Source organism: Natator depressus, chromosome 5 (assembly GCF_965152275.1).
Source record: "Natator depressus isolate rNatDep1 chromosome 5, rNatDep2.hap1, whole genome shotgun sequence".
NCBI lineage: Eukaryota > Metazoa > Chordata > Testudines > Cheloniidae > Natator > Natator depressus.
In genome coordinates this window covers 93,512,739-93,533,714 of record NC_134238.1, presented here as the reverse complement: position 1 = coordinate 93,533,714, position 20,976 = coordinate 93,512,739, and the positions used below count along the sequence as shown (strand labels likewise).

The 20,976-nt window shown below is 38.2% G+C and overlaps 1 protein-coding gene across 5 annotated transcripts in view; it reads left to right on the top strand.

The window, feature by feature from the left end:
- VPS13A (vacuolar protein sorting 13 homolog A) overlaps window positions 1–20,976 on the top strand; it is a 277,386-nt gene that overhangs the window by 242,595 nt on the left and 13,815 nt on the right. For 3 of the 5 annotated variants that reach the window (XM_074953217.1, XM_074953216.1, XM_074953215.1), the window contains 3 exons: window positions 158–203; window positions 520–643; window positions 2,710–2,824. In XM_074953217.1, the coding sequence (XP_074809318.1) occupies window positions 158–203; window positions 520–643; window positions 2,710–2,824 (285 nt within the window). Of the gene's footprint in view, window positions 1–157; window positions 204–519; window positions 644–2,709; window positions 2,825–5,318; window positions 5,814–20,976 lie in introns of those variants that run through there. The other 2 variants (XM_074953218.1, XM_074953219.1) reach the window with 1 other exon arrangement.

Sequence of the window (20,976 nt, the reverse complement as noted above, 5' to 3'; positions counted from 1 at the left end):
GCGTCAGTTGTTTCATTAATTTTCCATGGGCCTTAGTGTACTACCTCCAGCAGAACCCATGTTTTGAATCACATTAAATCACAATTAGAATTTTTATAAAGTAATAAAAATACATTCTGAAAACATGTGAGTGAGAATTGTCTATTTCTCCCCATAGGGTTTTGTTAGTGGCATAACAGGAATAGTGACAAAACCAATAAGAGGTAAGTATAGTTCTTGCAGTGTGTTAGCAGTGCATACATTCTTGATTCTAATATTTGTTGAGAGAGGTTGAAAAATTGATATCTGGTATACAGTGCATCTTATTGTTTTATACTTCAAACTTGATTGACTAATTTTTGGATGGACCATCCTAGGTAATGACAACATTGTGTAATTATTAGGGTAAATTAAATTGTGCTTTTTATAACTCAGTGAAAGTAGAAAATGTGATAGTGATTGTTCAGAGTTTTCAAGTATTTAGGAAAGAAGGTTTATGAATATTACTACATAAAGATGTTTTTCTTTAATTATTTCTAGGAGCCCAGAAAGAAGGAGCAGCTGGTTTCTTCAAAGGTGTTGGGAAAGGTTTAGTGGGAGCAGTAGCAAGGCCCACTGGAGGAATCATAGACATGGCAAGCAGCACATTTCAGGGTATTAAAAGGTACAGTATAAAATAGAATAAAGACAGAATAGCAGATAGCATGAAAGACCGGTACTGACGCTAGAAATGAATATATTCTGGTAGTTGTGTCTTGGTACTTTTTCAGGAGCTTTCAACTAATCATTTGTCTCCAGTGGCACAAATGCTTCAGATAAATAGTTCATAATCGGTTTATTATTTATACTGATAACAAACATCTTTCCAAATTGTTAAGGGTACTTTACAATAACTAAAACCAGAGTATCAAATAACAACTATAATTTAATACAATTACTCACCTATTTCAGCTGTTGTTGGCTTAAAATAACTCTACCTAAAGCCTCATAATCAAAACTCCTTCTATGAACCCCAGTCTCTCAGCCTGACCCTAAATGCCCCAAAGAAAACATGAACTTTGCAGGTTGATCAGAAGGTTAATGTATATAGAAGCCATGAAAGGGAATTCCAGGACTGACTGGCATTGTCAAATTCCTCTCCCTTCCTGTTTACAGGGAGAGAGTTCCAGCACTTCTGCTGAACACAGCTGTGGATTGAATATTGTGAAACTCACACTCAGTAATATCAAGCCTTATAAAAACTGAATCTAAATTACCTTGTAATGCAATGGACAAAGAAGTAGGAGAAAATATTTTAAATGTTAATTATTTTATATTTAAATATATTAAATATTTATATTTTAAATAGCTTAGTCCCCAAATATAACTGAGCTAGAGCAGTTTAATCTGTGTTGCATATCCCTACTTTTAAAATTATCTGTTATGAATAAAGTACACCACTTCTTGTATTGTAATCACTGTATATTAAAAAAAAAACTAATTTTTCATCCAGTGCAAAGGAGAAACTTGCAGCTTCCTAAAATTGTTCTGTTATTAGTCATAAAAAAAAAAAACTATTTTAGAAGGAGAGAGGCTCCCTAAGAGATGTCTACTGTTTAGATTTATGGTAACTAAACACACCTGGTATTACAAGAGGAAGAATGCAAAAGTAGTCTGAATAATATTTTTAAAGTGTCTAAAACATTCCATATGTATAAATTATATACTTAAAATATATGGATATATCATATACTTCTTTTTAAAAGAAATTATATTAATGCAAGATTTAGTTCATAAACTTCAGTGCACAAAAGTAAGGGAATAAAGGACTAAACAATTGATATAACATAAAACAATCTCATTGTAATATACACTTGTTTATATTTGCATGTTTGGCACTAAATTTTCAAAAATTGCTTGGCACAAATTTGTGTATGCCAGGCAGTGCCTTTAGGGGGCATAAGTTATTACCTATCAGTCCAGCTAGTAAGTTTGATCCATCTTTCCTTCTCTAGACCTCTTCAATTATAAGTGAAAGCTTATAAAGTTGACCATATTTATGTACTGTACATAAAGCTCATGCTGTTGACCATATTTATGTACTGTATTGGCCTTGCTGCTCTCCAGGATCTGGACCATTGTTTTTTCCTCATACCACTACCCTCCCCACTGCCTCTTGCTCTTTTTTAAAAGTTCCTTTGTGGAGAAAACACGGAATATGGAGCAAAGTTGAAGGAAGAACATTAGCACTTTTACATGGGTTCTTTTACATGGAAATTTCAATGAGAGGAATTTTGTAGACATTCATTTACCATATAATTTTCTACAGAGTCCTGCTTGTAAATAAATACATACTTGTTCAGCCTTGTGTTCCATAAATCAGTAAATATGCACGCACATTTATACGCAGTATTTTTGTAGTCCCATTGACTTAACAATAAGCATGTGCATAAGTCTTTGCCATTGAAGCCATAGTATGTGTAATGTGAATGTATCGCATAAATAATAATCACCCTGACTAGTCAGTGAAGATTACAGTTGTCCAATTACTATAGCTACATGTGCCTCAACAGTCAAACTGAAAATTGCATGTAAATTACATATAGAGAAAGCAAATATGTCATTTTACCAGTATTTTAAACATTTACATAGGATAACTTTAGGAGCTTTTTGAAAATATGGTATTTTAAAAGTATACCAGCATCTGTGTTAAATATGTAACATATTTTGAATTTGCTGCTTTGTTTTCAGAGCTACAGATTCATCTGATGATGTGACAAGTCTGCGCCCACCTCGTTTCTTTTGTGAGGATGGAGTTATTAGACCTTACAGGTTAAGGGAAGGGACCGGAAGTCAGATGTTACAGGTGAAGGAACTGAAACGTAATTTGGTGTAAACTTGCATATGGGAGAGGAAAAAGCCTAACTCAGTTTTTCCAGAATTTTTACTCTTATTTTGTGTCCCCTGTCAGTATATTTTTGATATTTAGTAACCTGTAGTCTCATTTGTATCTTCGTTGCATGGATTTTATGGCCAGTCTGGCAGGATTTTATAGAAAGACAGCTAATACATGACCTTTCAGAGAGAACTTACGGTATAATTTATATCACAGTGTCCTTAATTATGCGCACATTCCCAAAGTGGCTTAAATAGGAGAAACTTGCATGTGTGAGTTTTAGGCTTTTTAGTTTTGTTACAACAGCTGCAGGAAATATAGTTTTTCTTTTAATAACTTTTTTTTATATTGTGTATTTAGGTAAAGTTAAAGCACAATGATATTTTTGCCTGAATTTTAATTGGTTAAACTCTTCTGCAACCACAGTGTGTTTTTAATTAAAAATGTGAAAGTAATGTTTTTGCAGAAATTTGTATTTGAGATACATGGACAGTAACTATATTTATATCACACTGCTTCAATTAAAAGCATTTCACTAATTTTTAACTGTAGCATTGTTCGTATACATCATTTTATGATACGAGCTGAACTGCTGTGAATAGATTGATTCAAGATGTGTAATTCTGCTTTTTATGCTGTCTGGATGTGTACAATCCCATCACAATTTTTCAAATGGAAAAAAGATAGGGAAATAGAATATTTTTTTCCTCTAATGGTTCTGTTTTTTAATTAAACAGTAAGATAAAATGAGGAGTGTATTTAGATTTCATAATTTTTTAAATAGTGTGATATTTTAATAAATGTGATGCTTCCTATTTTTACCTTAACCACCTTTAATGGAAAGTTAATATGTAATTCTAACATTACAGTTAAAGTACTTTGAACTGATTTTACAGTATGTCCATAAATAAGATGGAAAATTCCTGTCATCTAATTGTCTTTCATTATCATAGAAACTGAATGTTAAAAATATCCACACCTGGGAAATGACAGAATCAATAGCTGCTAGTTGAATGCAAATTGAAGAGGACGGATAGGATGTTCTAATATATATGAAAGCCTTATATTAGAGATTTCCCTTCAATACCCTAGCAGTGTGTTGGAATATTCCTGAGATCCAGAGATGAATTTGAGAAAGAGTAGGTGGCCTTCTAGAGGATGGATGGGAAGTTACATAGCCAAACATTTTCAAAAATATTTGTTACCTGAATAGGGTTTTTGTTTCATTTAGAACATATTTTGAGATGCTGCACTGTGCGTCATTTGAGATGCTGCACTGTGTGTCATTTATATAAAATTAGGATCTGTCTGTTTCTGTGTATTCTGCTATATCTTCTCTACTGCCTCCTGCTAAAGGGGTGCTTTTCTGAATCAAACTACTCTAAAATTAAAATTGCTAAACTGAGTTAATATTATACCTTACTAACGAGTTCCTTTTCAACATTCTTTGAAGATCCTATAACACTAACGGCTATAATCTTGCTTTTTTCTCTCATGGTGCAGTTTATATTTCCTGTGCTATTATCTTGCAAAACACATACTAACCAACAGCATGGCCTTAATTGGCAAACAGTTAAAAACTGCTACTGATAAACAGCACAAAAAGGCCTAGTCACTATACTTCCTCTTTCTGATAAGACAGTAGGGTTCTTGATGTATTTCCCCTTTAATCTTTCATGCCATGCTAGTTTAGCAGAATGCTTACAAGACAGTAAGTCCAACTCCTTGAATACAAATTATATAATTATTTTGTATAGTTTATGCCCCATTTAATTTTGCAAGTGTTTGGATTAGATAACACATTCATTTGTGAGCAAATGAGTAGTTTTGAGAGGACCTCGAAGGCCCTGGCTGGCTGATTGATTCAAGATGTGTAATTCTACTTTTTATGCTGTATGGAAGGCTACAGTCCCATCACAATTTTTCAAATGGAAAAATGATAAGGAAATAGAAGATTTTTTTTCTCTAATGGTTCTGTTTTTTAATTAAACAATAAGGTAAAATGAGGAGTGTATTTAGATGATCATCCTATACCTTGGAGAATATTCTGATGCCCACTGACGTTCAAGTGACTTTAATCTTCAGAGAAATGCAATAGTCACCTTAAGCATGTCCCTTTCATGAAATAGGATTTATACATTAAAGCTCTGATCTTGCAATAAGACGTATGGTGGCAGATCCCTATGCTTACACAGAACCCTACTGAAATCATCGGGTCTTTGTGTAAGAGCAGTATTCGGCCTGTGCCCAACAAGTTTCAGGTTTAGGTGAATCTTTGGTGATTCATTTGCTGATTATTATAGACAGGTGTATGACTCCATTAACAGGGGATTGGAAGGGTTCTGTTGTACCCTGAATTCAGAAACCATTTCGGAATTTGTCTGCTTTTTAAAAACTGACTGACTAACTTGCCAGCTTAAACTAACACTTCTGCTTTTTTTTTCTTCCCTTATCATGCTTGCAGAAAAGACAGGCCTACAGGGAATGGACTAAGACTCACAATAATAGTGATGATGATGATAATGACAGTTAGGAAAATATGCACCATTACAAGTGCATGAGTTTTTGTCACATTAATTGGACTCTTAGTTTATACTATTAAATGTTGTTGCTGCCATGACTGCCATAGAAAGTAACTTTGATTTTAATTTTTGTCTTTTAAAGGTTGTACAAAAATATAGGTAAACAAAATATATGATAGTATTTAAGCAAAGAATTTAAGAATATAGTAAATATATTTATGTACTAAGTTGACAGTCAGGAGCTCATGTTATACTCTGATTTAATGATATTTTTGCAGGTAAATTTCCATAAATTATAATCTGTTTTTTCCATTTTCATCAGAGTTTTAATATTTTTTTTATTTTAAATCATCATTTGTTAGCTAAGATGCCTTTATAATATACATGCGTTCAGTGTAATCTTTTTGAGCTGTACTGTGCTTATTGATATTAAAAATGCTGTTGAATATTTTGAATTCTGTTTATTTGATATTTCCAAAATATTTTGTCTGACTTTCTTTTAATAACAATAAACTTGTTTAAAGTTTATCTAAAAAAATCGATTCATCTGTTCTGTTCCAACATCATCACTCATATTTCCCAGAATTAGATTATGTAAAAAAAATAAGATTATGGAATATTGCTATGATTGTCCTAGAAAGGTTAGTTTAAAAAAACTTATTAAAATTCAGATAATCGTTTTGATTTTTCATTCATCATTTCATTTTCAAGATAACGGGTTCTTAAACATTCATTTTAGTTTACACATGTTGAATTTTTCAGTTAAATGTGGATCCCCTTAAAATCCTTTGTTGCCAGCTTAGAAGATTTGGTTCTTCATATAATGTGAAGCATTCTTTTTAGAATGCATTTATACTGTCATTTACTCCAAAAATTATTGTGTAAATGCATTTTGGGAATATGGCCTTCCTTGTTTTAGTCTTGTATGTTGTTCTGTACAGTAACAGGTATAAAACATACAGGTCCTCATTAAACTAGGTGGAAAATGCAGAACGCAAAATAACAAAAGGCTTACACAGTACAGTATTAGATGTAAACTTTCAGTTGTCACTGTAAATGTTCTTTGTTTCTTTGACAAGTAAGTGCTTTATTTACATTTCTTTACTTACTAGTAGACGTGCATATTTTTCTCTAAACCAGTTGATCTTTTATACATCTAAATTTAGGTATTGGGGGCAAAGGGGCATTATAAAAGCGTTTACAGTACGTTTGTCTAGTAGTATGTGTTGTGCAAACCAACTCTTTATTCAAGTATCAGCAAAAAGATTGTCCAAAAAAAACCTTCACTCGTTAGTGCCAACTAAAACCTTATCATATTTATCGAAAGAGTCAGCCTCCTCTAGTGCATCCAGTTATTTCCTTACAGCTTTTGATGGGAGAACTACCTTACAGTTCAGACTGCTCATCTTGATTTTCATGCTGTTGCTACTTCATATGCTTTAGAAGCAGTTGCCCAGTTTGCATTCTTGGGCAGTGGGTGGAGGGATGAACATTGAAAGTCCAGATAACAGGGTGAGGAAACTTGATTTGAAAACTCATTTCAAAGGGAACTGCTGGTGCAGAAGATAATTATGTACCTTACACTACTGTTTTTTTCTACAATATTGGACTCTTCAAGAGAAATACCACAAAAATGGTTTAGAGAAAATATTGCATTTCATTACTGCCTTGAGATTCTGCAGGAAAAATATGGGAGTATATCAGACATAAAGTTATATTATAATATACTGCATTTGAAGAAAGTAGAGGAAAAAGTGAAAAGAAAAGGAGTACTTGTGGCACCTTAGAGACTAACCAATTTATATGAGCATAAGCTTTCGTGAGCTACAGCTCACTTCATCGGATGCATCAAAAGTGTGCATTCTTTAACCTGAAAAAATTCATGCTATGCCTAAAAGGGGAAATAGTTTTAAGTTCATCCTTCTGAAAAGGTCAACTACAGTATTTAATGTTCCCATTATGCTTTATTAGATTTATTGCTAGCAAACTGTAACTTTAAATTCAGCATCTGACATTTCCCTTTTCTTTTTGTGCATTTTTAACATGTATAATTGGCTTTTTTAGTATAGTTCCTTCTATTTGTGCTTTACGTCCAACTTCCACTTCACTCTATAATGGTATACTTGCTAAATCAGGGAGTCTCAATTTTATTTCCTTCATAATGAGGGACACCTTTAAGTAAATGGAAACAAGTGTTTGCTTTTAGTTCAACCATGCAAATTAACTGTAAAAATGGCATTGAGTTCCATGTTTCTTTTGACTCAGTGATTTCATATCAAATTGGCTCAGTTTATAAGTATAGGAGCTAAGTCAGGTTCTTTTCTTTTTTGAGTAGATTCAGCCACGTATTCCACATTTAGATGTGTGCACACCCAGCACCCCGGAGCTGGAGAATTTTGCCTAGCAGTACTGTACAAAGCAGCACTCATGTTTCATGCTCATTGTCCCTCTCCTGGCTATTTGAAGCAGCACCACCTTGACACCCATCAGTTCCTTCTTACTGCCCATGGCTAGAGTTGTAACTCGGTGTGGTTCTTAAGCTCACAATCTCTCTCTAACTCTTAGTGACTTTTTCTAGTTGTATATAGTTAGTTAGTCCCCTTCGTGTTAGTTAGATTTAGTTAACTATTTCCCTAGTGATGCCCTCACTAGAATTCAATTTGTAAATTGTTTACAAAATGGACTAAGGTGGCTAGGGACCTTCACCTAAAGCTACACCTGCTCAAACAGGTCCTGTGGCCTGCCTTGGCACCGAGGCTTGCATCAGATCGGAGGCTACCATCGGGTTCTGAGAGTGCTGCCATTTTGTGCTGTGGAACCAGACTCTGGCTGAAGAAATAGAAGGAGCTGCTCCCCATCGTGTGCACTGAGGAAAAGGCCTCATAAGACCAATCGTGATCACTCCAGGTGTCGTGGAGACTCTTTTGCTGCCTCTAGAACTGGCACGGTGTTAATTCTGGCATGCGGGATGGAGCAGGACCCTCTAACTGCTCCCCACTACCATTCAGGGAGGTCAGAGTCCCTGTACCGTCATCTCGTGTCCACTGAGTCCAGTACCAATGAGGGTGATGCTGGCACTGGCTGTTTCCACGCCAGCAGCATATCGGGCAGCAATGGACTTCTTCCACCTTTCTATCCCAATTTCTCCCTTGGTCCAGGACTTTGCTGGGGCTACGTTGTTTATAACCTTGCTGGCTGGGTGAGCTGTTGAACCTTTGGGTCTGTCAGCACCACAACTTGATGTTTTCCTTCCTCAGTCCATGGAAGTGGGTCCGGGAAACTCCTTGATACTCTTGCATCCTGCACCGCCGATGTTACTATGGCGACACTCACCACCCTTCACTTCAACACTATCAGCTACGTAGGTATTGCTGCTGACTTCAGGGTTGATGTTGCTCTTGGCACTGGGAACAACAGAGGCATATTCGATGCCAGAGGTACCATTTCAACCATCTGTGCCAGTGCCTGCCTCTTTCTGGGTGATGTGAGTCGGACTGATTACTCACACCCTCAAGACTGCCTCCACTTTTGTCCCTCGAAACCCAGCACTCCTTGGTGTCGAGGTTGGGTTCTTCCTTCTCTCACTCTCCATCACCTGGTCCACATCGAGGGCAGTCCATGGTGAGCCGTGGGTACCAGGATTGTCGTTTGTCTGTGTTCTTTTCTAAGCTGCATTCACTTGTGGAGCAGCAGCATCTCCATATATTAGATGTGAGAAGATGTCTAGCCTTCTGTCTGGACAGAACTAAACCATTTTGTGCTTCACCTCACCTATTGGTGTCATGTGGATTGTAACATCCTTTATCAATAGTGCATATGAAATAGCTTTGACTAAGCCTTCTTAGCAGGTGCGAACTCATTATGTGAGAGTGCAACAAAATCAATAGCATTCCTAGGTGACATCCCAATATTGGACATTTACAGGGCTACCCTGTAGTTGTCGATACATACATTTAGGAACTATTATGGCATCATCCAGAGCTGATGCAAACTTTTGGAAAGTCCTGGAATCCTTGTTTAGATCGACTACAAGCCCCATCTTCTGTGAATACTTCTTGTGAGTCACCAAAGTGGAATACATGGCTGCATCTACTCGAAGAAAAAAAAGAAACGGTTACTTACTGTATCTGTGCTTCTCCGAGATGTGATTCAGGCATATATTCCATGACCCATCCTCCACCCCCTTTGCATCGGAAAGGAACTGAGGAGTGTCGAGACAGCACTGCTTTATATAGCCAAGGGAGGGGCTATGAGCACAAGTCATCACCACCACCTCCTACAGGTACTGCAAGACAAAATTCACTGCCTCTGGTGATCTGGGTGTTCACACACCTAAGTGAAATACAAATCTGCATCACATCTTAAAGAAGCACAGTTAAAGTAAGTAACTGTTTCTTCTAAATTGTGGTGATTCTGGCTCATATGTTCATGGTATGGCCGCTTCTTGAATCCTGTATGCAGTTCTGGTTGCCTCATCTCAAAAAATATATATTAGAATTGGAAAGATGCTGAGAGGAGCAATAATGAGTGGTATGGAACAGCTTCCATACAAGGGGAGAGTCAAAAGCCTGGGACTTTTCAGTTTAGAAAAGAAATGAGTAAGGGGGATATGATAGAAGTCTATAAAATCATGAATGGTGTGCTGAAACTGAATAGGGAAGTCTTATTTGCCCCTTCACATACACAAAAACTTGAGGTCACCCGATGAAATTAATATGATTTTAAACAAAAAAAAGGAAGTACTTCTTCAGACAATGCACAGTCTATCTGTGGAACTCATTGCCATGGGACATTGTGAAGACCAAAATATAACTGGGTTCAAAAAAATAATTAGAGAAGTTCATGGAGGATAGGTTCATCAATGGCTATTAGCCGAGATGGTCAGGGACACAACTCCATGTTCTGAGTGTCCCTAAACCTCTAACTGCCAGAAGTTGGGACTGGACAACAGGATGGATCACTCAATAATTGCTGTGCTCTGTTCATCTCCTGTGAAGCATCTGGCACCAGCCACTGTCAGAGACAGGATACTGGGCTAGTTTATCTTGGACCATTTATCTTCCCAGTATAGCATTGTGTATGTTCTTCTATTACCACTAGTATTCCTGATGCAGTCAAAGTATTAGAGGTGTATAGTTAATGTGCATTTGAGACATAAATCCACTTGACATCTTGAAGCAAAGATTCTGAATTTGGATCTTAATCAGTATTAGCTGATCCTGAAAAGAATTCTGCTCAGTCTCCTATAGTTCTATTGGTTCTGCAGTACTAAGAGTAGTAAAAAGCAGTGTGTGTGTGTGTGTGTGTGTGTGTGGTTTTTTTATATGCAGTGTTGTTGTAGCCATGTTGGTTTTCTAGACCAACTTCTGTTGGTGAGAGAGAGACCAGCTTTTGAGCTACACAGAGCTGTTTCTCAGGTCATTTGTAACTCGAAAGCTTGTCTCTCTCACCAGCAGAAGTTGGTCTAGTAAAACATACTACCTTTCCTACCTTGTCTGTTGCTCTCTCTAAATAAAATATGGAGCCATTTTTATAATGTCACTTTTTCTGACCAAAATTGCACTTTTTAAAGCACTGTTTTTATCAAATGAGGAAAAAAATGTATTTGTTTGGATGTTTCACCTGCTCCCACCACAAATAGCCTGTTTTGAATAGGGTTGTAGATGGAAAAGTACTCCATGCTTAGAGCAATTAACAGATTGACATAGCCTGATGCAGAGGTACCATTTTTCTCCAAAGCCTCAGAAACAAACAGTATGATAGATAATGAACAATATCAAATATAAATACAGTTATGCCCTGATCTCTATTTCTTATACACCCAAAAACTCTTACTGAAGTTAGCAGTTTTGTTTGCGCAAATAAAGCAGGAACAGAAACTGCTATTGTTATAATTTAGCTTGGAGTAGCAAATTCTGTTCACCAATTTTTATTTGTTTTGCGTATTAAGGTTTTAGGAACACTTGTTGACCTTACGATATCATGCACAGTTCATTCACTTAAACTGATGCCATCAGGGATTTCTGATTGTGTTAAACAGGGTATCCATATTCTAGTTGTTCTAACAGCTTGATATGAGTGTGGTGAAGGATTTGTACTTGGTACTATTAAGACTTATTTTAGACAGTTAAAGTTACCAGACTACATAAACATGGACTAGACCTTGCTGTGCATTTAATTAACTTGTTTACTATATTGTAACTATTTACTATTGCACAGCTTCTTTCATTCATCACTAAAATACTTTCACCTGTGGAATTCAGAAGTGGTCCTTCGTTGTTGCGGGGGTCTCCAGGACTAAGCGCTGCCTAGCCACCAGATTTTCTGCCTCCAGCTGCAGGACAAGTTGTCAGTTCAGTTTCTCATGAGCATTTTGTTTTATACGTTTAGTTTTTTCATTAGTTTTCGTGCGATAACTTCATTTCAGCTTCTAGCTCCTCTCTCTTTTTTATGAGGTGAGGAATTAGGCCTCTGGTTTCTCTGGAATAGCACCTTTTGAATGGGCTCCTCTCTCCTTCATTGCGACAGCAGAGAAGCTGTGCAAGCATCAAGCGAACTCCGAGATGTTTAGGCGGCTTTTCAGAATGCTTAGAGGGCAAGCTATGACCTGCTGCCAGAAACCATCGACCCTGGCTCTGCCAGGATATGGGCTTGAGAAGGCGAGCTGCTGCTGTCCTGCTGCCACAAGCTGCTAACCCTCGCTCTGCCAGGTCCTTGGGTTTTGAGTGGGAGAAGTGTGTAGGTCCTTGACCGCGGCCTGAAGCCATGACTCGACCATGGGAGGCTCAACAAAGAGCATGAAGATTTCCACAGAGAGAAGAACCCCTGAACAAGCAATGAGGGTAAGTCTTGTAAATTCCAAAGACTTCAGGTCCCAAAAAAGCAGAAGCAAGTGTCTCCTTCGTAAACTACCAATATGTATTGTTAATGAGTAAACCATGTAAAAATTGTGGTTTAAAGTCTTTCTCCTTTGCCTTCTAACCCTCGGGGTGGGAGGGAATCTTTGCTGGGGTTTTTCTCCTCAGAGGGGCTCTTTCACGGTGCCTCTCTGTCAAGTTCACTGCCCCTTTCCCACCCTGCAGTATGTGTGGGCAGAGAAGCATGTTTCTCCTGTGAAGCCCTGCTTCAGGTTGCAGTCTAATGGGACTTGTGCCTGTCTGGCTTTCAGCCCACAGATCCTCACTCTGCCAGGGAAAGGTGCTTAATCTAATGAGTGGGAAGGGGTCCCTCTCTCCACCCTTCCCACTTTCCATTGGCTAGCTTACATTAAAGCATCACAAGCATTCCACACACTGATCAGAAGGGAGGCGCATGAGTATTTCATGTCCTTGACAGCTGCACTATAATGGGAATACAGGGAGGCTAGTGAGAAATGCCTTTCCGTGTTAAAAATGATCCCTGCTTTACTCAGTAAAGCTCTGAGTGATACTAAGTCAGTCTGAAAGTGGAGCTCGCCAGCCTGGGAGAGCAGGCAGGCATCCTTTCAGGTGCTTGGGGAGGTGTAGCAGGCTTTTTCCCAAAATCAGGATATCTGTACCAGTTGATGGGTTCCCACACCAGGATATATAGCATGCTACTTCTCCCCATACACAGCCAGGGGAAGTACCACAAACACACCATCCAAAAAAAAAGTTAAACATAAAGGAATTTCATAAGTTCTGTGAACCTGAGGTTGTTGCAGCAGGATTCCCACCAGCGGAAGACACAGTTCCATTCTGAAAGTGTGACTTTCTTCCAAAAGACCCCATGGAGAACAAGAGTGAAGACATACTGCACAGCAATTTTAATACCTCAGCTGTAACCATTCAGACAAAGATTTGGAATGAGGGGCTTTTGATTCTATTCTGGTCAAATCACTTGATGTGACCTGTCACAAGAGCAATGGTTCCTAATTCAGTAGCTATAAAGAAGTCATGTTAGCAATAGGGTCATCCTAAACAGATATCTTGGGCATGCAAATTAACAGATGAGGAACTGTTCAGGGAAACAGAAAAATCAGTGGAGTAACTGAATTAGCAGAGAGGTCTCTACCCTCACTATCAAAGCCAGCATAGTCAACACCAAGACTATTCAAGAAGGGACTGTTCCCCATTCAGAGTTAAAATTCTGGAGAAGAAGCTCCCAAGAAAACCTCTCTCTCTCTCTCTCTCTCTCTATATATATATATATATATATATATTTTCTTCCCAAGCTAACAAAATTCTCACCATGACAAAGACAAAAGGAGCATTTGTGTATGAGAGCTCATAATTCTTGTACAAAACTCTTAATGTTGATCTACCCTCTGCACCCAGAGTCCTCAGAAATGGCTGTTAATCACAGCAAGACTCATATCGCAAGTTATGAATTTATATCTGTTCATGGACAATATGCCAATCAGTACCCTGTCCAAAGATACAAACCCTCTCATAACTTGCCAACTGCAATAGAATATCTGGAAGATGTGTTTCCAAAATCTCTGAGTATACATCCTTTTAGTTCACTTCAAGAGCCCTGTCAGTGGCACATCTGAACAAACACACACAAACTTGGCCACACAGATTTAGACCCAGTGGTCCATCAAGTCCAGTATCCTGTCTGATAGTTGCCAGAACCAGTTACTTCAGAAGAAGGCTCAAGAAACCATGTAGTGGGTAGATACGTGGTAATCACAGGAGAATTTGCCTCCTGCTTCCCACTGGGGGTTTATGATTGAAACATGACTGTTACTTCCTGGTTTTGGAAGGTCTATACCCAGAGGTCAAACTTCTTTTTGAAAATGGAAATCGATCCCTGGGCTCAGAAGAATCTGCTGGTTCTAAGATAGTTCACACAAAGGACATGGAAAAGAGAGAGCCAACGTCATCCTCCTAGTCCCCTGTTGGCCCAGGATGCGCTTCAGACTTGATAGACAGCCATAGAACCTCCATTCCACCTGAAGAAAGCACCAGACTTCTTGAAGCAGGGTAGTCTTCTTCATCCAGACCTGGATAACCTACAGTTAACAGTCTGGGCATCAGAAGAGAGGTGTGTAGTTCAGCAGGGTTTCTCTTTTAGCCTCATCGATCAGTACTTTTTAATAGTCAAACAGAACTGAATCAGGAAATTCCATTCATTGGTATGGTCAAAATTATTTCTGGTGTAAGGGGAGAATAGAAACTCTCTGGGACACAGACTGACTCTTTATTTGTATAGTATCCTGCACAGTAGGGCCTTGACCTCTAGATGCTATCCAATACAAATAGTAGTAATAACTAGTGATCTGTGCTACACTAGAATTTTTACAGAATGGTTGCTTGGAGTCCTACAATCAAGCACCTTACAAGAGGTGGTAACAGCCCTAGCACCATACTGTAGGCAGGCACATCAGACTTCCCATCTGAGTATCCTCAAGTTTCAGGATTATTCAGAATGACAGATTAAACAAGTCTGTTGCAGGCCTTTCTAGTTGGTATTCCCTCTGAAAGATGGGGTATAGAATTGGTTTCTGTATCCATACAAGAACCAAATTACTATTGTTATGTATAAAATGTTGTTCTTACAGCCCCAGAAACCTTTCTGTTCGATGTAAATTCTTTTCACAATTCCTGGGAAATGGTTCTCCCATTATTTTGTTCCAATCACTAGCACCCCGTTTGGAATGTTGTGGTATAAATTGGCATTCCTCGCACTGTAAAAATATATCTCAAGCATATTGAGTACACACATCAACTGTACTCCGTTCATCTCATTCCATCCAAAATGCCAGGGCATTTAGGGCCTCAACATTGCTGCAGGTAATATGTTAAAATCCTGCACCACTTAGCATGCTGCATATCTCGGAAACTATTCACAAAGGAAGAATCAAGTCTCCCTCTAGAAGATCCTTGGTGGTATTATATGGAAAAAGTTTGAGCCTCGAGGGAGATTTGCAAAGTAGGTAAGAAGGTATTATTGGATGAGGTCCCAAGTAATGTTAAATTACAAAGCTCTTGCTTTGTTGGGTGAACTTCTCTTTGCCTGTTGTTCTACTATAATAATAATAATAATAATAATAATAAAAAAAAATAAAGACTCTGTTCATCCTCTCTCCTACTTCTGTGATTCATTGCTTGCTATTTCCCATTCGTGATGTATGAGGAGGGAAAGCTGTGCAGCAGAATGATAAATTTCTTACCTAGTAATTTTCTTTCTGTTACCAACTTCTCTCCTCATTCAGCCCACCCTAGTAGTTGGTAAATGACCAGAATACAATTTTTTACAATTGAATTTTTTCTCTAAAGGGAGACTCGGACATATATATATATAAATAACCTTAAGATAATTAGGATACCAAGTTATCTTAATGCTAATAATCTGTTGGTGGGGTATTTCTGCAGTTTTGGAAGAACTCTTCTGGTGGTCTGAGCTGAAGACTGGGCTTAGTTCTGGAGTCTCCAGCAACAACACTGGACCACTTCCAAATTCTGCAAGTGGAAGGCATTACCCATTAGTGATGAATGCGGAGAGAAACTGAGAAGATTGTCAGGTAGTATATTTTTCAGTATGTTCAGCTAGCATGGCTGGTTAGCTGAGTGCAAAGAAGTGTGGCCTAACAGATTCACAATTGCTATTTAATCTCTAGCAGTTTTCTGGTTCTTGCATCCTCCCCCGCCCCCATTTTGTCTCACCTAATTAAGATGGCCCTTAAATTGTTCAAATGTATGTGGGCCAGTTCTGAGTGGGCATCACCCATACTGTTGGCAATTGCCAGATGCCAATCCCTACATTGTGGAGAGATGGTAAAGTGCAGTTTTGCTGCCTCTGTTCTTACTCCATCTCCTACTTTCAGAACTATGAGAAGCTCCACGCTCTCCAAAAGAGTGTCTGTGTGTATATCTCCCCCATTACCCATCAAGGGTACCATATATGCCAGGAACTTCGTATGCAGGGGTAATCTGTACTGCTAGTAAGAATAAGCTGCACAGAGTAGGAGGTAGACCTGTGCTTCAATTTTTACAGATACTTGTTTTGGGGGTCCAGTTTCACAGATAATTTTTGTCCTCCTTTTACATCTAATCAGTGAAACATTTGCTCAAATCGGCTGGTTCTTCGAGTGCTGGTCTGTGTGTATTCCACTATGTACTCCATGTGCCTGAGAAGAGAATTCTAGCAAGTAATGTCCATTGGTCTGCTCCTGCACAGTTGGTTCCTTGTCCTCTATACCTAAAGTATAAGAGGCAGTGCAGACCAACGCCTCTCCCATTCCTTCTTGCTACGCATTACCTGAGTTGAACTCCTCTGGTGTCCGAAACTGATTCTCTTCAGTGTTCTTTCCTGTAAATATTTAAAAGTTACTGTTAGTAGTTTTTGTAGTTAGATAAGTAGTTAGTTAGAATCTTCACCCCAGGGGATCCCCCAGACTCTCAGAGCAGGACTTAGATTATGCCCAGGCTCCTGGGTTTTAAGAATTAAATCTCTTGCCCCCACTCTTTTTCAGTCAGCAACAACCACCAGTGCTGCCTGTACTGCCTCGGAGAAGCTCATATGTCATAGAATCATAGGACTGAAAGGGACCTGAAGAGGTCATCTAGTCCAGTCCCCTGCACTCCAGTGATGGAAATTCCACAACCTCCCTTGAAAGCCTATTGCAGAACTTAACTACACTTTACAGTTAGAAAAAAAAATGTCCTGACATCTAAACTAAATTTCCATGCTGCAGATTAAGCCTACCTTCAGTGGAGATGGAGAACAATTGATCACATCCTCTTTATAGTAGCTCTTAACATCTTTGAAGACTGATATCAGGTCCCTCCTCAGTCTTCTTGTCTCAAAACTAAATGTGCCAAGTACATTTTAACCTTTCCTCATAGTACTGTAAACATTTTATCATTTTTGTTGCTCTCCTCTGGACTCTCTCTAGTCTATCCACATCTTTCCTAAAGTGTTTCCCCCCAAAAATTGGACACAGTACTCCAGCTGAGACTTCACCAATGCCAAGTAGAATGGGACAATTGTGTCTTACATATGACACTTCTGTTAATGAGCCCCAGAATATTAGCTTTTTTTTTTGCGCAACTGTATCACATTGGTGACTCTCATTCAATTTGTGATGTGTAACCCTCAGATCCTTTTCAGCAGTACAACCACCTTGCCCTTTATTCCACATTTTGTAGCTGTTCATTTGATTTTTCCTTCCTAACTATAGTTCTTTATACTTGTCTTTATTGAATTTCATCTTGTTGATTTCTGACCAATTTTCCAATGTGTCAGGGTTGGTTTGAATTCTAATTCTGTCCTCCAAAGTGCTTGCAACTGCTCCAGGCCTGCTGTCATCTGCAAATTTTATAAGCATACTCTCCACTTCATTCTTCATGTCATTAATGAAAATATTGAATAGTATCAGACTCGGAGCTACAGAAAGTTTCTTTCACATTAGCAAATGTTTCTTCAGTGTTTGTTTCACAGCTTTAAAGAAACAATCATTGAGAGTTCTTATCTTTCCACCACTAAGAGTTTTACTTTATCATGGTGTTCTGGGATACAATCGTCCTCCAAACTATTTATAGCTGTATAATGCAGAACACACCTTTAAATAAATATTTGTTACATCACTCAATAGGTACAGTTCAATTTATTTCAGGAGCCTTCCTCTGTTAATACTTTACTCTAACATGCACCCATAGAATCTCTCATATGTAGTTTGAATCAAAATGGTAAATTAGGATTTTTTTTAAATGTTGTAATGTCCCTTTCTTGTTCTTAATACATATATGCATGTAGGTATTGGAAGTTAAACCTCCCCACATATTTAAATATGGCATTCTCACCAATAAATTGTTAATCACAGCAGTTTTGTAAAAGTAAGTGAAATTATAAGATACTAGGCATAAAGATAGAAATGGAAAAGACCAATAGCTGTTATCTCATCTATCCTCTTCAAGTATAGATTGTTTCCTACATATTTTCTGTTCCTTTACCAAAAATAGGTTTCAATGTAAAGTGATGTTGCTTTTGATGTATCTGTGTCAGTACTCTTTTAAAAAAAACAAAAACAAAAAAAAAAACCCCTACCAACTGGAAGAGGAAGATTGATAATGAAGCGTTTGAGGCAATGGTTTAATTTTAAGTGGGGTCAGTGGAGATAAGTTGACATCTTCTGATGGCTTTTTGATCTACTCTGTGAAACAAATTGGTTGCCTCAGTTCAGTTTCCAGTGGATAGGCATCCATGTCACACAAATCATCACCTTAGTAGGTACTGATTGTCCAATTATGACAGTCTTATGCCTTGTCTACACTACAGTTTTGTTTTGTTGACAAAACTCAGCTGATGTAACTCCCCTGCTATGCTCACATAAAACGAGAGGCATAGGGCTTATGTCAGTGTAGTTAGGATGACAGTGTCTCTGTAGATACTGCATTCCTTACATCAGCTATTGGCTGTCATAATTCTCAATTTCACAGCTCTGCTGCTGCCCCCGTCTCCGCTCCAAGCTTGGCTGCCTCCCAGGCTCCTGACTCGGGCTGCCTCCCGGGCTCCCTGCTAGGAGACCTGCTGCCCCCTGGGGTCCTGGCTCCGTGCTGGACTCCTAGTCCAGATCTCCCCACCGGATGCAAGAAGCCCGGGCTTTTCCCCCACTCCCAGCTAGGAGCATGGAGGCGAGAAGCCCCCTAGGGGGCAGCTGGGCTTCTGGTGGGGAGCAGCATGGAGCTCAGAGCTCTGGCTGTCAGTCCCCCACATTGCCCCTCTTCAGTAGGTGGAAGCGCTCCTGGTGAGGACGTGCACCACCGACAGAAGGAGGATAATTACTGTGGTGGCTGTAAGTCAACCTAACATAAGTCAACCTGTCTTTGTAGTGTAGACATAACCTTAGTGGAAAGACCAACAACTACGTCCACATTAGATAAAAAGATGTACATTTAACATGTTAGCTGGTTGAGGTAAACCTTACAGTCCCCCATAGAGTTTACCTCAGCAAACTAATGTGTTAACGCTGTAACTACTTTGTTTACATAGGGATTTTAATGTGTCAGTAAACGCGTGTTTAAAAAATACTCATTTTTTCCTAAAAGAAGTCAATGCCCAAATGCACGTGAAAAATCCTCTGCCCTCTTTCTTCAGTAATCCACCCACATTAGGATATAGGCCAAGCTCACTCAGAAATGTGTTTAAAGTCTCTTGTTTCTAACAAGTTTATAGAACGGTTTCTTTGACCAACATGGCCAAGGCTTTTTTTTAGAAATATATAATGAAACTGTACTGTAGATAACTAAAGTATGTAAGATTCAAATCTTTATGAAGGAATAATTTAGTTTTATTAGAAAAACGGTAAGGATGAAATCCTGTCCCTATTAAAATCAGTGTGAGTTTTGCCATTGACTTCAGTGAGCCCGGATTTCACCACAGGATTTGAAGAGTTGTTGACTGAGTGTGCTCAGTTTTCAATTCTTTAATTTAAATTATATTTTAAATGTTTCCTTTGTCCAGTCCTTAGGTGTAGCTATGGACGATTGTTGAATAAAATAATACCTGGTATAAACTTAAGACCTTGACAAGGATAAGCAAATGTTAATGAAGGCATTTTTTTTTATTTTGGAGAACATCTTTTCATTTTTCTGGTGTGATTTTTATAATAAATGTATTAGTCACTAAAATTCTAAACCAATGTAATAACTGGTAAGTTAATGGAAACTTCTAAATGTTTCTTGTGCATAGAATTGTATATTGTCCATATGTATTTTTCTCCTTGTCATCACATTGCATGAATTTTGTCTGTAAACATAAAACATTTTATATTGGGTAATATCCCAGTTGTTAAATTACTGTATACAAAGGAAAACATAATTTTTAAAATCTGTTAGGTCAAGTGGTTTTCGCTGCAGTTTGCTTATAATAGAAATCTCCAGTCTCACTGTAGGACTTCCTAATTTGTTTTTATTATATTAACAATGGTTTCAAGTGGTGATCAATAGTCGCCACTTGGCTCTATTCTTTTAACTTGAGAGGGGACTTGACCTCTGAATCTTAGAAATGATTTTGGAAACTTTTAGGTCTACAGTATTTCAAGGACTATTTTTTGGTTATCTGTTCTATTTTCCATTTTAAAAAAACCCAGTAATACAAAGGGGATGTTTGTGTGCGCTCTAATGGAAAAAAGAGAAAGTAAACAGCTCTTGTCCTTATTTCCCAGCAACACAGGATCCAAATTAGAACAAATTTCTTAGGCTAAGCAGAATACTTTTGGAACATCGTCACTGCAAGCAGAGGAGCTGTGCCAGAGTTGAAGCTGAAGGAGAAACCTGTTTTACATTTTTATATAGTTGTTCATTCCTCTGAAATTCAGGCTTCCAGAAGCTGCCAAGTTGTACTAAGTTTACAGAGCCTTAGCATTTAAAACTGTAGAGTCTGATATCATGGATTCACCATTTTAAATACAATTCTCTCATGAACAGTAAGAAGATTCAGCTACTTTATTCACAAACTACTGTACATGATTAAACTCGATAAGTTTATGGTATGATGGGATAACATGGTTTGGTAATTAAATATTATTGGTAAATGGGCCCAATGGCCTGTGATGGGATATTCGATGGGGTGGGATCTGAGTTACCCAGGAAAGAATTTTCTGTAGTATCTGGCTGATGAATGTTGCCCATATGC